This window comes from Terrapene carolina, unplaced genomic scaffold (assembly GCF_002925995.2).
Source record: "Terrapene carolina triunguis isolate 2854851 unplaced genomic scaffold, T_m_triunguis-2.0 Scaffold130, whole genome shotgun sequence".
NCBI classification, from domain to species: domain Eukaryota; kingdom Metazoa; phylum Chordata; order Testudines; family Emydidae; genus Terrapene; species Terrapene triunguis.
In genome coordinates this window covers 6876904-6895171 of record NW_020664481.1, presented here as the reverse complement: position 1 = coordinate 6895171, position 18268 = coordinate 6876904, and the positions used below count along the sequence as shown (strand labels likewise).

The window sequence follows — 18268 nt, the reverse complement described above, 5'->3', positions numbered from 1 at the left end:
CACTGACTTCAGTGAGTGCTGGACTGGCCCTTTACGCATAAGATTTCTTATGTGCAACACTACATTGACATTATCTCTAAACTGAACATTATGTATACCTGTACAGATTTTGCAGTTCAGGTCAAAAAGATGGGCTCGATGCTGACTTGTTGTGTCCTTTAACATACTGCTAAAAATATCCAGAAGGGGAGCACTACTTTTCTCTGGTGCATCTCGGGTTGATTCTTGCTGCTCCTAAAAATGAACAAATGCAAAACCAAAAATGACTGGTTGTTCGTTAATTTGAATTTTAGTTGTTTTAACAACAAAAACCTTAAAAAGTCATTTGGTCTCAGCACCTTTGAAAAGGCATTGTATTTTGAAAACATTCTTTATACCTTATCACTTTACCTGTGTTTCTTCCCCCCTCCCCGTCTTTAGTAAGGACATATCACAAGGACATATCACAGGAAATCAAGAGCTCTCTTTTTTAAGAGTTGTTCTGCTCTCAGTCCCCATCTGACATCAAAAATATGTCCTATCAAATCAGAAGTTTTCCCAGCAACCAAACTGTGATATTACCGATTGTGTTTTCATATGGAAAGTTATCAGAAAGCATAGATCAACTCTTCAGAAACAAAGATCACTTCTAAAAATTAGTATCTTTTTAAAATGAGCATCAAAGGTAGATAAATATATAGTGTCTGATTTTAAAGAATGTCTGCAGTAGTATGCCCATCATTAAGCTTGGTGCACTCCTAAAATTAAAACGCAAATCCTTGTAAAAAACAAATGGTTATTTTACATATTTAGAAACTCTCTATGCAGAACTAGTTGTCATATTTTCCTCAGTGGTTCAGCACTTAAACAACTGTTTATACTTACATCTGAGTCAGACACTGGTGGAGAATCTTCCATATTTACATCTGGTATGTTTTCCTGTTTTATGACTGACTTCCTGCTTTCATGAGATTTACTTCTTGACTCTGTTATCTAAGAAAAGCATAAAATTATATTCTAACATCAAAAACCCACATTTGTACTTGTATCCTATTACCTATTTGAAATAGTTAATTACAAATGTACCCTACTTTGTACCTATTACCTATTCTTTCAATAACCACTGATGGCTACAAAATGTATTGGTCTGCCAAAATTCTCACCCTCAGCAAATGTTAACAAACAAACTTTTGTGTAGGTGACTCTGGAAAGTCACAAACCCATCAACAATTCCTATGTGAATACATGATAAACAGAATTACATTACTTACTGATTTGATTGGTTTCTCTTTCCACACAGACAGCTCTTTGGAGAGAAGTTCTTCTGGCTTCATTCTCACTAGCTTTGACAAAGAAATCTCTTCACGAAGAACACGATGGAAAAGTCCCTGAAACAAAAACCTACTTTACTGCTATGTTGAAGAATACTAAGAGTTAGATAACTAGTAAAGAAGATTCTTCTTTCAGAAGAATTAACTTTATTCCTTAATTTATTAACTCTATATTAAAAGGTACTAACTAGGTGTAAGCAAAATTGAAAAGGCTTAGTACGAACAGATACCAAGGATTGAATGGGCATACAGATGAACTATTTTCTGATCACTAAAAGTAATCCTCCACTGTAAGGTGAACTGCATTTCCAAAGGGGTGTGAGGAAAGCTTGCACTACCACTACCTATGCTATACCTGTTTTTTGAATAAAAAGGACCTCAGCTTACTCTGCTCTCAAGTCTACATTTTCACAAGCATTCATGTTTTAAAAGAATCATCGTTCTGTTCATCTCCAGTGAATTTGTGGATCCACTCTGGCTGAAGTCATCCAAGGTGTCACACAACGCCAGAAAGGTAGAGAGAGTTGGAATTTCTTGCCACCTTTGCCCAATATATCATTATAAGAAGTATCGTATTCTGAATCAAAGTAACCAAGCTTGCTAGGAATTAATGAGTCACACACAAAGACATTCTGGATAACTGTATGATAAAAATCACTTCTTTTCAGTCAAGAGGTGAATGATTTTGGAATAACTTCAGGTAAGTTCTACAGCCTCAAAATTTAGAGCTAGTAGAGTTTTGCAGATGGAAATTAAAAATGTTAAGTGTCAAAGAGGTTTCATATATTTTAGCATATACCCAGCATTTAAGAACACAAACCTGATTTTTTGGGTCCTTAAGATTGAACATGATACTGCGATATTTACTCTTATATCGGTTGTCTGTAACTTGAAACAAGTTAAACATTTCCTTTTCAATATTCAGTGCTATCTTGCCCACTTCACTCTCTGTCATGACCAGATCGTCACTATCATTGACTCTGTACAAAAAAAATTTAAAAAAATTATTATTATACTTCCTCTAAATACAACATTGATATTAAATAAGTTTGGCAATTTTAATTGTGAGCAAAATCGCAAAAAAAAAAATTGTGAATTCAGTGAGGCTACTCACATGCATGAAGCTAATCATGTACTTAAATGTTTACAGGTTCGAGGCCTTAGAGACAATATTCTCCACACAAGTATTTTTGTTTTCACTTTTGAATGGAACTACAAGAAGTTAGTTTCCCTACCACTAAAGAGGAAAAGTTAAGATGACATTGTACTTGTTTGTGTAACCATCTCTGATTTTTTATTTTATTTTAAAACCAATTAGCAATAGTTTGAAATTACATGGTGCTTTAGTGTTTGTCAATAATTGATTTGTTTTTACATAGTGTGATTACTACTATTTTTTCTTGGAGGGGAGATAAGGGAAGGGGTAAACCTATACATCACACACTTCTATCCTTTGGCAACAGGAAAGTATATTAATCATACTGTATTCTGTATATTTTCTTTAGATTTTAACTTCGTAACAACTGCATTGTAAAAGTTTCTATGTTGTGATTTAAGACTTCATATTAAAATTGCCATCATACTTCAGGTTTTTTTCCCTGCCCTTTAAGAACATTTAACATTCAATTCTGATTCTGTGCATTTGGAATTTTTACCTCTGAATGTGAGATATCACCAAACTTTCTTCACTTCACTTTAATGTTAAGCTTATGTCAACTATTTCACTTGAAGCATGAAGTCACTGCCTCCTTATCACTGTTAAAGAGTAGTGCAGTCTAAACATTTATGTCAAAGTTTGTTAATGCCTTTACAGTAACTCCTCACTTAAAGTCATCCCGGTTAAAGTTGTTTCGTTATGTTGCTGATCAATTAGGGAACATGCTCGTTTAAAGTTGTACAATGCTCCCTTCTAACTTTGTTTGGCAGCCGCCTGCTTTGTCCACTGCTTGTGGGAAGAGCAGCCTGTTGCAGCTAGCTGGTGGGGGCTTGGAACCAGGGTGGACTGGCAGCCCCCCTATCAGATCCCTGCTCCCCTAAGTTCCCTGTGCAGCAGCTGCCAGCAGGCTAGCAATTGCAGCTATCCCTCCCCCCAATGCCATGTGCTGCTCCTGCCCTCTGCCTTGGAGCTGCTCCCAGAGCCTCCTGCTTGCTGCGGGCGGGGAGAGAGGGGAGAATAGGGGGGCTAATGTCAGGGTGTCCCCCTCCCTCCCGCTCTTATACCCCGTTTACCCCTTCTTCTCCATATAGAGGAGGGTGGGGACAGGGACAAAGAGAGCCTGGGGCAGCAGCTGCTCTCTCAACTTCCTGATCCACTTAAAAAGACAATGCACTTAAGAGTGGGTCAGCTTACTTAAAGGGGCAGTGTGCATCTCTCTCTCTCTCCCACACAAAAGGTGTATGTCTGACTCCGTCTGCTATGCTATCTCCCCTCCCCTCCATTCCTGCTGCCTTGTAGACTGTGAGGCTACATTAACAACAATGTATTAACCCTTGAGGGCTCAGCCAAGTCCTAGTTCATCATTTAGCACAGGGGTTCTCAAACTGGGGTCATGAGGTTATTACATGGGGGGTTGTGAGCTGTCAGCCTCCACCCCAAACCCTGCTTTGCCTCCAGCATTTATAATGGTGTTAAACATATTTTTAATTTATGGGGGGGGGGGGTTTTCGCACTCAGAGGCTTACTATGTGAAAGGGGTCACCAGTACAAAAGTTTGAGAACCACTGATTTAGCAGCAAGGAAATATCCCGCCCTCTAACTTCACCACCTCAACCAAGCTTCACAATCATCATAGCTGTGAACAGTATTGTTTGTTTAAAACGTATACTCTGTGTGTGTGTGCGCGCGTGTGTAAGTAAGTTTTTTTGTCTGGTGAAAAACATTTCCCTGGAACCTAACTCCCCCTATTTACATTAATTCTTATGGGGAAATTGGATTCGCTTAACATCGTTTCGCTTAAAGTCGCATTTTCCAGGAACATAACTACAACGTTAAGTGAGAAGTTACTGTACAAAGTAAGTGTGTTGAATTCCCACCTTTTCCATAAAATTTCTTTGAGGGATCGTCGTATATTTTGTCGAATTTGAGAGTTGGGTTGTGATTGAGTGGGGTTAGCTGCTCCTTTTGCTTGTGCGATTGCAGACGTAGCTGAAGTGGAAGACATTGCCGTTTTTCTAAGCCCTCCAGGTAAATTGGAAGAGACAACTGATTTTTTGGAAACTGATGGTGAACCATGGGAAAGAGGTGACTGTTTTGAAGAGGAAACATTGCCTGATGAAAGCCAAGATTTCTTAGGAATTACACCTTTGAAGCTCGCAGCAGAATATTTAGTTGGGTGTTTAGTTAGTGAAGTGCTAGTAAATGATGGGGACTTCTTTGGACCAAGGTTTTTGGACAGGGAAGACATCTGTTTCTCAACTGTAGAAGCTGAAGCAACCCCTTTCTTTGATGCTGTGGTAGGTTCTACAGGTTTATCCTCACTCTTCTTCTCTTCCTTCTGGGCTGTTAAAACAAACAGAAAAACAATAAAGATATGGCTATAAAATAATGGCCATGTACAGTAATACCTAACTATACCGAAGAAGCTTTACAAATATTTTTAAAAAATTGTATTACACTTAGTATCTTCATTCTGCAACAGATTTGATAATTTATTATTACTTTTGATATTCATTTAGATGGGAAACATCATCCTACTAATGAAAACCAGTTATTCATTCAGAAACAACAGTCTGGGAAATAATGCCTCCAAACAGTCTAATTTTCAAACAGGCATCAACTTCAATTTGTGTCATACAACCTATTACAAGCTCACAATTCCTTAACTTTCACTGGCTTTATTAAAATATGAAAAAAATGTGCATAGGTGTATCTTAGTTTGGTTTGGAATAAATTGAGTATTTAAACACTGAACAGAATATATTCCATACAAAGAAGAGGCTGAGTATGGAGACAAACTCCTTTAAGAGTCCCAAAGAAAAATTATGAAGATACATCACAATATATACAAAACATTTAAAAAAACTATACATAGGTTTCATTAACAATCAGATATTAATATTCAACTTGCATGACAATGAAAAAACTTCACCAGTGCTTTTTGAACAATGTACCACATACTACTACTTGAATTAAATAATCAAGTTATAACAATTTACTTAACACTTATTCCAGTACATGTAGTTGTCTAGATTTTGTAAATTTGAGAGAATGAATTCACAGTGGTGAATCATTTCCTAGAGCTTGACTGAATTTTACTAAACTAAACATTGTTTTTAAAAAATCAATTACTTTTCCTTTACACAAACATGATTTAAGGACTGAGTTGAGCACCGTTTGCTGCAATGAGCTTTCATACAGTCTCTCATTCTAATCGCTCCAGTTGAAAGTGAAATAATCTGACATCTCTAACAAGTTATTAGTAAGTTTTTATTTAACTTTGAGGTTTTCTAATCGCCAACCTCTCCCTCTGCCACTGCAAAGCTGTAAGATATTAGACAGGCAATTTGATGTCAGGAAAAGGTATAAGATTATGCAAGTGAAGGCCCCAATTCTCAACTGTGCAACAACTCCACTTGGGGACATAAGGTGGTGACAAAGGTGTCCATGCTATAATTCCTGGACCTGTTAGGGAATGATTCAGCACAGCAGGATCAGGAAAATCAGGAAAAGCAGGTAAGGACAGTTCCACATTGGTCTATTACATACAGAAACATCATTTACGGATAACAATTCTAATTGCTACACCACCATCCTGGATCTTTTATGATACATCAAATAGTCCATTATGTGAAGGACTGAGGATGTGGGAGATTATTCAGGAACAACTCCTGAAATGTCATTCTATTTCTTCCTTCTGAAGGAATGCTGGGAAGACCAAGTTGTGACTTTATGCTTCCCCTCTCAGACTAGAAGTAGCTAGACTGGTTAATGTGGACCCTTCTAATGATACAGAACACTTTAAACAAGTAGGACTTCTAAATATAAGATTTAATCAAAGAAGTCAAGTTTCCCATAGAGGATTTGGTACACTTCCTGGACCTCTCCTATAGAATGTCCTCAAGACAAGTTATCAGGAGACCCAACACGTTTTGTTCTTTACCCTCCACACCCACTGCAATAGAATCAGAAAGCAGCGGCAAAGTTCAGACTCTTAGGATAAATATGTTTCCATCTGTTTTGAAATGGACTCCAAGATGTGTAACCTCCTGGGTAAGAGATAGACTTTTGGACTTGTTTGACACTAGTTGAAAAAGGTCCATTATATCTAGAGACACAAAGAGACAAGTCCACACCTTATTTAGATGGTCTGTTATTACGAAACACTTTCATCAGAACTCGGGGAACTGATGTTCTAATAAACCAGTTGTCACAATATTGTAGTTGGAAGTAGCTATTGGCACACGAATGTAAGCATCTTGAAGATCCACAGGTGCCAGATTAGTTACACTCGCTCAGTCAATAATGACATTCCAAGTGACTCCTTCCTGAATCTTGTGGGGCAAAATGTAACCATTTCCAGTCCAGGATGAAACAACTTCCTTTTGACATCTTGAGTGTGATCAAGTGGAATGAATGACTGAATTTCTCCATTGAGTGAACTAGAGTAATTTTTTGTCCTAAAAATAATTCACTGTAACTATAGCTGTCCCATTTTTTGGTGTACTGGGACAATTATTAGCCAAAGTCAGGATGTATAGGAACTATGAAATAATAGTAATACCTAATAGTTTTATAGACAGGGAGGTGAGGAAAAGGGCCCAACAGTCTAATATGATGAGCCTTCATTGACGTTCAAATGCAATAAGCTTGCTCCTAACTCTCAAGATTTAGTTCTTTCATTGGTAAAGATTATTTTAGAGGTTTCCATAGTACCTTCTTTGTGGTACCTAAGCACTTCCATAGTACCAAAACATATATCCAGCCTAGAAACTAGACAGAGAAGGGTTTCCTACCATTTCAGTTTGGCCAAAACAGGCTCAGAATTACTGGAGGCAGAAAACCCAGATACGTCATTCAACAGTCAGGAGTCTTGGGAACAGGAGAGGCAAATATACCCAAGAGCCATGTATTGATGTGGCTGCAGAAACGAACATTTCCAGACCTTCTTTTTTGGTTTATTGAACTTCTGACTCATTTTGAGTACATATCTTTTCTTATTGCTTTCAGTAAAAAGGGGCAGAAGCATGTTTCTGTGACTCAGTACAAAGTGGGGTGACCAGATGTCCCGATTTTATAGGGACAATCCCAATATTTGGGCCTTTTTCTTATATAGGTGCCTATTACCCCCAACCCCCTGTCCTGATTTTTCACACTTGCTATCTGGTCACCCTAGTACAAAGTCAGGCAGAGCACATCTGGGATTTGAAAACAAACTGGGTGAAACCTTGAGTCCTCCTCAGTGCCAAGACTTTTGGGAAATCTGAGCAGTGCTGCTATATTACTGGTGATAACAGTGAATGACTCAGCACTTCCTGACTGGTATATTAGAGTTGCAGAAATAAAATAAAAGGCTATTCTGGAGAGATGTGTGTTTGTATTTGCTATATTTGTAAGTATTGTGTAGAATATTTAAAATGAGGAAGAAGTCATATTTACAGGACTCTCTTGTACGTAATTATAAATGGTTCATATTTAGCAATTTTATACAGGTCTCTCAAGGTTGCAGTGATTTGTGTAAGGATTTTCAGAACACATATGAAATTCAGTTACATGTGTCAGCATTTTACCCAACAGAAAATTATGGAAGATTTCATATACTTCTGTCTCTCAAATATGACTTTTGATCCTGTTGTAGCTTAATACATACTCGTGACCTCATGAATATAAAACATACACAAATACTTTTGCCACCATCATCCTCCCAACTCCCTCTAGCACCATTTGCTTACCATGCTTTGCTTTATGTCTAACTTAGATTGTAAACTTCTTCAGGCCGGGACAAGTGATGTGGCTAAACAGTGTGATATGCTAATTATCCAGTTTTATAAAACAAATGAAACAATTCTGAAATATGAATGTCTATGCCTGAAGGGATTAATTTTACAGAAATGCCCTAGATATGCAAGATAAAAATGCAAGTAATCATAATTCAAAGCAGGAAGTTGAACTCAAAATCTTCAACTGCAGTTTTTCTAGGATCCAAGGGGAAAACTTGGAGGAAAGCATCATCATTCTGTAGTATAACTAGAGTTATCTTCCCCTTTTAAAATAGTTTGTATTGCACAGTTGATCCCATTTTTACACTTCATTTAAAAAAAAAGAACAATCTAAAACCTGACAGTATCAGAAAAATGGCAAGTTTATGGGAAATTAGATAAGCATTTATTAATAAGACATTACATTTAAAGAAAAATGGCCTCTATCTGCACAGAAATGAAATCCTACAAATTTCAGTCCAAACAGAGATTAAGTAACTGCAACAATTAGCTCAAAACGGTGAGAAATCTTCTAGTTGTAAAAGAAAGCAATTAAAATAAACAACAAAATCCCCCAGTGCATCAGTCCCACCATTCTGGCTTTTCTGAAAGCTTAAGAGGTGTTAAGATTTTTGCCTTCTACTTACAAAGACAGACGTGGTTAGCTGTTTTTCTAGATTTTGCCCTTTCTGTGGTTCACCTATTTTTTTTTAATCTTTTTTTTTTTTGCTGAGGGAGATATTGCCTCATAGAACCTCACTAGAAACATGATGTCGACAGAACAACGGGGATAACACAAATGTTTTTAGGTATTAATGATGTTCCTGAACCATCCATATTTCCCTTAAGAAGTGCCTTTTTGACCTACTTGATATAACATTCACAACAATTAAGCACAGCAGCTACTTTGAAAATGTTAATCTTTTGTCCAGACATTTTAAATTAAATTATGTAATAGTGCTTGACAAATGAAGTGAGATGTGATAAGCTCCAACGTGCATCATAAAGGAGGCTCAGACATTCCTATTTTGGTCCAGATACCTAAGTGGTTGTAGTATAGTAATTCCAATGAAATATCTGATCAGACTCAAAACTGAATAAAAATCATAGATATTTAATCAACCCATATTAAACTCTATGTTGACTAGAATTTTCAGGTGGGTCTAAAAGCAATATGTGATATTATTGTATGTATGTACTGCAAATATCTTGCCACAACCACTACTAAAGAACTAATTGAGAAATCTGAGCTTCCCTGGCTTTTGTGTATCAAAGACAGGTGTTTAAACACACACTTCCCCATAAAATATTGTCAACCTATACATCAAACTCAAGGTTAATAAGTAGTAAATGTTTTCTAGCTTTCATGGAAGATTTTTTTAAATGAAATGCTTTAATTGCTTTTTTCAAAGTAAATATTTCAAACACTAACTTCTGGAAGCTTAGAAGTGTTTTTCCCTCCCCATTATGAAAACTTTAGAAGTCTGATATAAAAATCATGATCTGGTGTAAAACTGCAATGACTTTGTATTTTTCCCATGTAAGAGGATAGCTGCTTTGTTTGGGAAGAATTTAGTATCTGATAATAGCAAAGGATTTTTTTTCCTCCAGTGCTGGAGGAATTTAACACTGAATGATAGGTAATCAAACTGTAAAAAGTTACACAGCAATAATTAAGACAGCTCATTCAACAGAAAAAAATTATCTTACTGCAAATTTTCCTTCCAGTACTGTCATTTGGCTCAAATATTTATGCTAATTTAGGAGTATGCATACAGAAGATGTATATGCAAATTTAGGAGTATTTATTTGTTGGTTACTCCTATAGCTAAAAAATATTCATGATGTTTTATAAATGTACCAGGTTCAAAATGAGCCAAGCTGAATTAAGGAGTCAGTTTTAAGTTATATTAAGTGAAGTCTGTGGTGTTTTATCATATTTTAAGTATGCTGTCAAATTCTTTTAAAAATATACTTCACACTAAAGTCAAAAATTATTACCTGAACAGCATTCAGTACGACTAGATTTTAAATATATATATTAATTACACACATACACTCATCTGAGTTGTATTATGGGTGACTTTCTCCATTATTGTGGAAGTGATAATGAAGGCATCTCTCTCTACCCTATATATTTACAAGAAGGGAGTTAAATACTCGTTCATCAGCACTTTAATAGAAAAAAGGAAACAGAGCTTGAAAGTTAATACTGTGCTCAATCCCTCACTTCCCATATTTAGTCTAACATCAGGCTGCTTGGGGTGGTTCGTTGCAGGCTGCCTTGGCATTGTGCCAGTGCAAAAACAAAAACAAAAACAAAACACAAAAAAACCACCCTAAAGTAAAACATTGTCAAATATAAAACTTCAGCTTCTGAAATTGTTCATCCGATGCAGAGTTGTGAAAAAGATGTTGTAGCATCTTTTATTCTGTGGCACTGGCATTACTACTGAAGTCGTAAAAATTTCTGACTCAAGAGATATAATTCTCCAGATCAGCAGACACCAGAAAATGAGGAAATAAACTTTAGAAATTTCACAATACTTAACAATTCAGTCTACATCTTAAATTGTGGCAATTAAAAATTTCTACCTAAGGGGACTTCTTGATTATAGAACTTGGAAGTTAGCAGGATTTCTCAAGCACAAACTTGTGTTTACTTTCTAATTCCATTTTATACAGATAGCTCAGTGACTTGAAAATACCTAATGAAAATTACCTTAAATACTTATTTAAAGGACACTGCACTAAACCATTTTAAGAAAAATATTAATCAAAATTTGATTCATTACAACAATCACCCACAAACTCCGCCCCCCCGAGCTCACCCTCCCTCCCTTTTCTTCCTATGACTGGCTACTTCACCTTGAACGGGCCCTTGAAATATGTTGTATGCAGTGTAATTGTAGCCGTGTTGATCCCAGGATATTAGAGACACAGCTGGTACAATAAAAGATATTACCTCACCCACTGTATCCCTTGAAATGTGTTAACTATTTAAGCTGTACAGTTTGTTTCACCTTGTATTTATCTGACACTCTTGAGTACATTTCCCAGACCTGACGAAGAGCTGTGTGTGAGCTTGAAAGCTTGTCTCTCTCTCTCTCACCAACAAAGCCTGGTCCCATCAAAGATATTATCTCACCCACTCTGCCTCTAATATCCTGGGACCAACACAGCTATCACAACACTGCAGACAAGTTTTTCCAGTGTTGTTTTATTTCCTTCCATGGAAGTCTGGCTGTAGAAACCCACATGTTCTGAAAAATCTCTGCATTTCTGTTTAGTCAGGTAGGTCTGTGTTATCACCATTCATGGTATTTCATTTAATAATCCCTATGATTTTAGTTTAGTAAGCTGTGTGCAACCATCTAATTACTACAAGCTTTTAACACTTAAAAATTAAATTCACTTCAGCTTACCAGAAAAAGGGGGGAGGGAGATAGGGTTGTTGCCAGTTTTGTTCCTTTTTAGTTATCTGAATTATTGTTCCATCAAAGATTCAATTACTTGCTATAGTTCACACTGACAGTTTTAAACTGTATGGCCATAGTATAATACACACTTAGATACAGTGGTGAAGAGTCTATCATATATATATATATATGAAAATGGGGAGGTTTTTGCAGGTCTTCATAAAATTTGTAATAACCCCTCCCCCAGAACTGTAACAGTACAAGACATTACTTGAAAGAATATTTACAACTAAACTTTTTGTGGCGGTGGAAGGTAAGTTTAGTAATTATTCACTGTGAGAAGTGCTGGGGGAAAACCATTGGAATGGGGTAATATTGCTGAGTGTAGAACCCAGAATGTAGAACTCGGTATTACTTTCTACTGCTGAGCTTATCTATTCACTACAGTTATGACACGCACCACACTTAGGGATATGGATCACTTTACAGCAGTAAGTTAAAAAGCAGAAGAAATGTCCCAGGCATAGTCTACCCTTAAAAGTCGTATCAGCATAGCTACATTGGTTAGGGGTATGAAAATATCCACATCCCTGACTAGCAGAGCTACATCAATGGAAAAGTGCTTTCGTTGACATAGCTAACATTGTTCAGGAAGGTGGCATTCCTACACTGACAGCAAACCTTCTCTGTCAGCATAGGCTGCATCTACTACAGTGGGAGTTTAAGCTGGCTTAGCTGTTCCAACAAAGCTATGCCGGCATAGGTTCTGTAGTTAGACATTGCCCAAGTATAGGAAGTAAAACCACTACATGCCATTGCCACATAGCAACTTTAAAAAACAGAGTGAAAATTCCTTGCCAGCAGGCTTATTTTTGGGTACCACAGCCAGCAGTTTGTGAACAGGATGAATGGAGCTGTGCTTTTTGAACATGGCCAGACTGGAATGCAGATGTATTTCTGGCAGAAGTAAATTTCTAAGGAGAGGACCTAACATTGGAAATGCCATGTGCCCTTGACTCCCTTTAGTCTCACCCTTAGATTAGATAGGTTAAGGATTCTGGATGAGTGCAGGTGGTGTGGCAGGTCATACAGGGTGCACCAGCCTCCAAGCCTACATAGGGGTTTTGTAGATCGTACCCAGTATCTTGATTTCACCCAAAAGTTAATTGGCATCCTGTGCAGAGAACAAGTGTAATATCTTTTTGCCGATCCATCTTGCTCGGAGGCAGGTAGCTGCATAATAAGTTTCCAAATGAACTTTACTATTATGTGCTGCAGTAGTCTAGCCTAAACTGGTAGGAAAAGGTGCTCTCAGTCAAAGTTGGAAAAGGCATCCCTGACCACTTAGCTGAGAATCCAGGGCAGCAATAAGTCTAGTAAAACTCAGAGATTGTTAACTGTTTTACAAATGGGTGGGCAGGCTCCCTCAGTTTTGAATATTCCTACACTTTGCCATTTCCACTTTCCTTTGCCATTCAGCATCATCTACATCTTATCTGACTGATGGTAAACCAACCAGCTTTCAGGCAGCTGTGGTGCGCACATCTTCTTGCAGGAATGACTAATTATGGGAATAACAGTCCGAACAAAATTATACTTTAAAAAAAAAAAAGCCATCTCTTTGCAAAGCAAGGGCTGTTGAATTCTCAGGAGTGTTTTTTTTTTAAATATTTAAATTAAATTTTTAAGAAAATAAAAGTGAGACCCTTCAATTCATTCACATACAACTGAAAACTGAAATATGTTGCTCAGCTGGTGCTTTAAAGGTCAGTTCTAAAGCACTCCACAAAGAGAAGTTACTTACCAGTAACTGTAGTTCTTCAAGTGTTGCCTCTGCATAGTCTCACAGTTGGGATGTGCACCTGGCACCTCAGAGCTTCAGAAACTTCTAGAAGAGACATGCCTGAAAGGTGCCACTCGAACACCTTCCTGGGGCACTGAACATTTAGTGCCCAAGGCCATATAAGGTGCAGCCAACCGTCTCAATTCCTTCTTTTCCGTGATCAGAGGAACTGCTCCTATGCCTGAAGTCTGTTTTTGTCAGACTTCTTGTCATTTCTCTCAAAAAATAGTTGTATATAGTTAGCTTTTACTTATTTTGCAGTATCATTTTTAGGCAATTTTAGTATTTGTGTGCCATTGTGCACTGGGGATTTGGGCTAGTTCCTACTATCAAAACTGAGTCAGATCCTAATAAATCCTGATTTAAAAGGTATGCCTCTTGCCCCTCTATTTTTCTCAAGTCAGATGTCCATTTCAGCTATCTGGTCTGCCGCAAGATGTCAATGCCTAAACTGGTGCTGTGTGCCAGGCCTTTACAACCCAGGTACTGAAAGACTAGGTAACTAGTCTCCATTCTCACTTTACTGAGGAAACACTGGAGCTAGGCCATGTCTACACTGATGATTTGTCATGCTGCAAGCCAACATAGCTATGCGAATGCAATTCTCTAGTGTAGACAGACAAAGCTACCATGTGGTTACAGCTTGTTCCCTGCTTGAGATGACCTTATAGCAGTTTACCCTGTCTACACTAGGGGATTAGACCTGTGCAACTGGCCTCCCTAGTTGAAATGGGGGCAATACCTGCTGTAGACAAGGCCTTAGTTTTTTCAGAACCACTTGTGTATTCAAGGGATATTATAGGTCATCTTCAGCTCCAAAGCCTTCTGCACCCAGATCAACACAATCAACAGAATCCAACAGTGGAAATACACAAGAGACCACCTCAAAGAACCCCTTTTATTTGGTGGAGGGGGAAGGGAGGGGGATTTCCCATTGGTTATACAACCAAGTGAACAATATTAGTAAAAAAAATGCAAACAGCAATATAGGGTGGTGAGTTTTTTAATCAAATTTCCATCGGTATCGACGAACGAGTAGAAAAGAACCACCCTATGAGCCAGACTGTGCCCGACACTTGTGCCAAGCCTCCTCCTTCACTCTTGTGGCTCCTCACGCAGGAGCCAGACACACAGTGTGATTGTGGAGTGCTGGCCTTCTGCCCTCCAAGAGCCCCCAGGGTGACAGCTGCTTGAAAGGGGGAATAGGATGCATGCACCCTCCTCCCGAAAGGTGGCAGGGCTCCAGTATGTATTTTCCCGAAGTACTGGCAGAGTCCTCTCAGGTACTCTGGATGCAAGATTTCCCCTCTGCACCACCCTCAATAGTTTTTACTTATGAAGTGCCCTAGTCCTCAATTAATATCAATAATGTATCATGGGCAATTTGCACAGTGATAGCCCTGTACTGTGCCATCTATTTCTTAGGCACTATTCTACAATGCTAGGGACTCATGGTGGACAAGTAATAACAGATCCCATGGAATGAGATAGGTTTGAATCAGGAAACTGGACAATCTCAATTATTCACTTGTGGGGACAAACAATGACAGGGTGGATCTTCTTCTCTATCTGCCTAGGCAAAATGCCTCTGCCACTAGCTCTTAGGCCTTGGCGACATACAAACTTGTACTTATTTAACTACTAAAGGTATGTTTTAAAACTGGTTTAGCTAAACTAATGCAAGTGTACTAAACTAGTGCAAGTACAAAGACATTCTTATTTCAGTTTGAATGTGGCTTATTTTTGTTTAAATTAAACCTGTAGAACAAAATTAAGCTAAACCAAACTAAGCCACTCAAACTGAAATAAGCATCTAACAAACTTAACTACATGGTGCAAATCCCTTTGTCAACACTGCTACTGTGGTTTAAGAGTAGCTTGTTTCAGTTTACTTTAAACCTGTTTCTAATAGTTTAAGATAAGCCAAAATAAAGGTACATACAACCTTCTGCACTGGTTTAAACTAAATTTGTTTAAAAATCACATCTTAAGTTGAACTAGTGCAACTATGTGTAGACATGCCCTTAGTTAAAATGGCACAAGTCTGTGTGTAGATAAGGACTTATTCTTTTCCTTCTGCAGGGGTATTACAGGTTTTCATCCCACCTTGTTACCCTCCACTGCCATTATGTGTACACCGCTCCTCTCTTCCAGCCTTTCCTCTTTTTTACATTGTATGGTATATTTTCCTTTCCCTCCTCACCCATGCTACTTTCTACATTAAAAAAAAATTAAAAATAAATAAAAATAAAAATACAAGGGAATGTTGCAGAAGAACAATTATCACATGCACATCAGACTTTTGATTTTGGGCTCCCATCTCACTGCTGTCCTTTGACAATGTCTCTTCACTTTGTTACAGTTGTGTAGGAACAGAAGCAACCCAAAAGCCCTTTGTATCTGGAATCCTTTGATGACAACTTGTGTGAGTAAGCACTACTTAGCCTGTGGATAAGGCTCAGATCTAGACAGAGGCAATGATTAACCTAAGCCATAAAGGAGGCAAAGAAAAATGGAGGCAGGTAGTTAAAAGGAGGCTAATGTAATCAAGGGCAGAGTTTCACAAATGTTGCCCCCTTGCTTTCCAGTAGGAGGCACCATAAAGTTGTCTGTCCCCTAATCCAGTTGTAGGATGGGAGGAGAGATGTATGGCAAATTTTAGCCTGACAGAGCCCCTTTCAATGAATTATTTCTGCTATAAAGTCCAATTCATTAATAATTTATAAGAAATACTACTATCAAATAGAATATTGCAATTAATGGCTAAGAATTCATACTAAATTAGCTGCAACTTAGCTATAACTACTAAGTCAATAAATAGTTTATTGGCTTAGTGATAGAAAACTTAACTCAGTGACTTATATCACAAGATCCAACATATGAATTTAAAATAGTTTAGGTTTAGTGTACACACTGGTTCATCTACCAAAATATATTTACTATGTCTTGTAAGTTCTCCTCTTACTACCAAATGGAGTTATGATTTTATATAAGTTATGTGTGCTGTGACACAGTTGATAAGTGAATAATCAGCTTTAAAATTAGGATACAGGCAGACCTTTACCTTCCGTTTTCTCCTCCTTCTGATTAATCTTCCAGCTTGAAAATGACGAAAGATTTGCAGCCGATTTCCACTTAAGTAAAAATGGCAAAAATTCATTTTCTCTTTCAAATGTTCTTCTACTATCAAAGAACCTGCATTGAAGTCTTTAGATATGTGCATGTCGACATGCTACTAAATGAACTTTGGCATCAAAGAACTTTGGCCCAGCCACCACCCACATTGTTATAACCAAAATATTTGATATCTCCTCAAGTCTTCCGTTACCCACATAGAAACACAGGAGGTCTCTTCTGTAATTAGTGACCTTTACAAAAGTTGTTAAATACCAATGAAGCAATTTAATTTTTTTCCCTCCAGTGGAAGGGTAAGTTATGACTTTATATACTGAATTAAAAATATAACAGTTGGCTAATTTGTCAGAAAGTAACATACTTCCTCTTATTTACTACAGGACCAATAATGAGAGAATTACTATTCATCATTGACATTCTTTAGATCCGTTCTGAGTCATTCTCTACTTTAAATCTTCATTTGACAATATTTCTCTGAAATTTTTGTTGTTGTAGATATTAACTCGTTCAACTAAAAAAAGTAAAGCTTTATAAACCTTTCAGAATGTTGCTCAACTAAATATTATACAAGCAAAACTGAAAAATAAGACTGCACTCCTAGCCCACCTGACATATGAGGATATCAAAAGGCTCAAATGACTAAAAGAAAAAGAAAAAAAAAAAAAAACATCAATTCAGTACCAGTATTAAATCCTTGTGGTAGACTTTAGAAGTAGTCTAGAACATTTGACAGGACCACAGCTTTAATATAATATGCAGACTTTCCTTATTAAATATAAATCTGGATCCAGACATCCTTCAGATGTGTTTCTTATTTCAGGATCCATCATTTTTCATTTTACTGTGATTATCTATTTTGTACAAGTTTTAGAATACACTAGGCAAACAAGGGGCAGATCACACTTAAAAAATATACATATAATTTACAATTCACTGTTAAGTTGAATGACAACCAGATATATCAGTGCCGTATGATCCGGAGCTCCATCTTCCATCTGGAGATTTTTTTTTTTTATGAAGTGCACTGACAATTCACTTATTCCGTTTCTCTAAGAGAATCACCCCCTGCCCCCACTATTAATTCTTACGAACTCAATGCATGACAGGACAAAAAATAAGGACAATAGCTCTTTTGTAGAGCCAAGTAAGCAATGGATATTATCCTCCTTTGTGATCCCATATTTTTGATAAAAACCTTATGAATGAAATATCAAATTAGTAGACTAAACTCCCTCCCTCAACATATGCATTAAAAAATTAACTCTTTTTAGAAATGCACAGTTATAAAACATGGCAGATGATTTTTAGAAGGCCATAACTTTATCAGGTTATTTTAGAAATCATTTTGTTGGGGCTGTGTTTTTCCTGCTTGAAAGATAATCCACTGGATAGACATTTATACTGTCTATTTTGCTATTTCATTTTACTTCTACTTTGACAAGCCCTGAAGCTTGAGGACTTTAACAACTATTTGATATAAACTGAAGGCTAAGAGTACAGTAAAGAAACATGTTCTGGCAAAAGCATTAAAATACTACAGATTCTCTCCTCCATGCCAAACCTGGATCTTTGAAAGCCCTTGTTTCACCTTCCCCAATCTCAATGACCCATAGCCTTGTAGCAATTAAAAATTAAATTTGAAATAC

The 18268-nt window shown here is 37.3% G+C and overlaps 1 protein-coding gene across 3 annotated transcripts in view; it reads right to left on the bottom strand.

The window, feature by feature from the left end:
* DIDO1 (death inducer-obliterator 1) overlaps window positions 1-18268 on the bottom strand; it is an 87990-nt gene that overhangs the window by 22821 nt on the left and 46901 nt on the right. For all 3 annotated transcript variants that reach the window (XM_026652705.1, XM_026652702.1, XM_026652703.2), the window contains 5 exons: window positions 4344-4809; window positions 2131-2290; window positions 1251-1367; window positions 865-972; window positions 99-234 (listed from right to left, as the gene is read on the bottom strand). In XM_026652705.1, the coding sequence (XP_026508490.1) occupies window positions 99-234; window positions 865-972; window positions 1251-1367; window positions 2131-2290; window positions 4344-4809 (987 nt within the window). The remainder of the gene's footprint in view (window positions 1-98; window positions 235-864; window positions 973-1250; window positions 1368-2130; window positions 2291-4343; window positions 4810-18268) is intronic.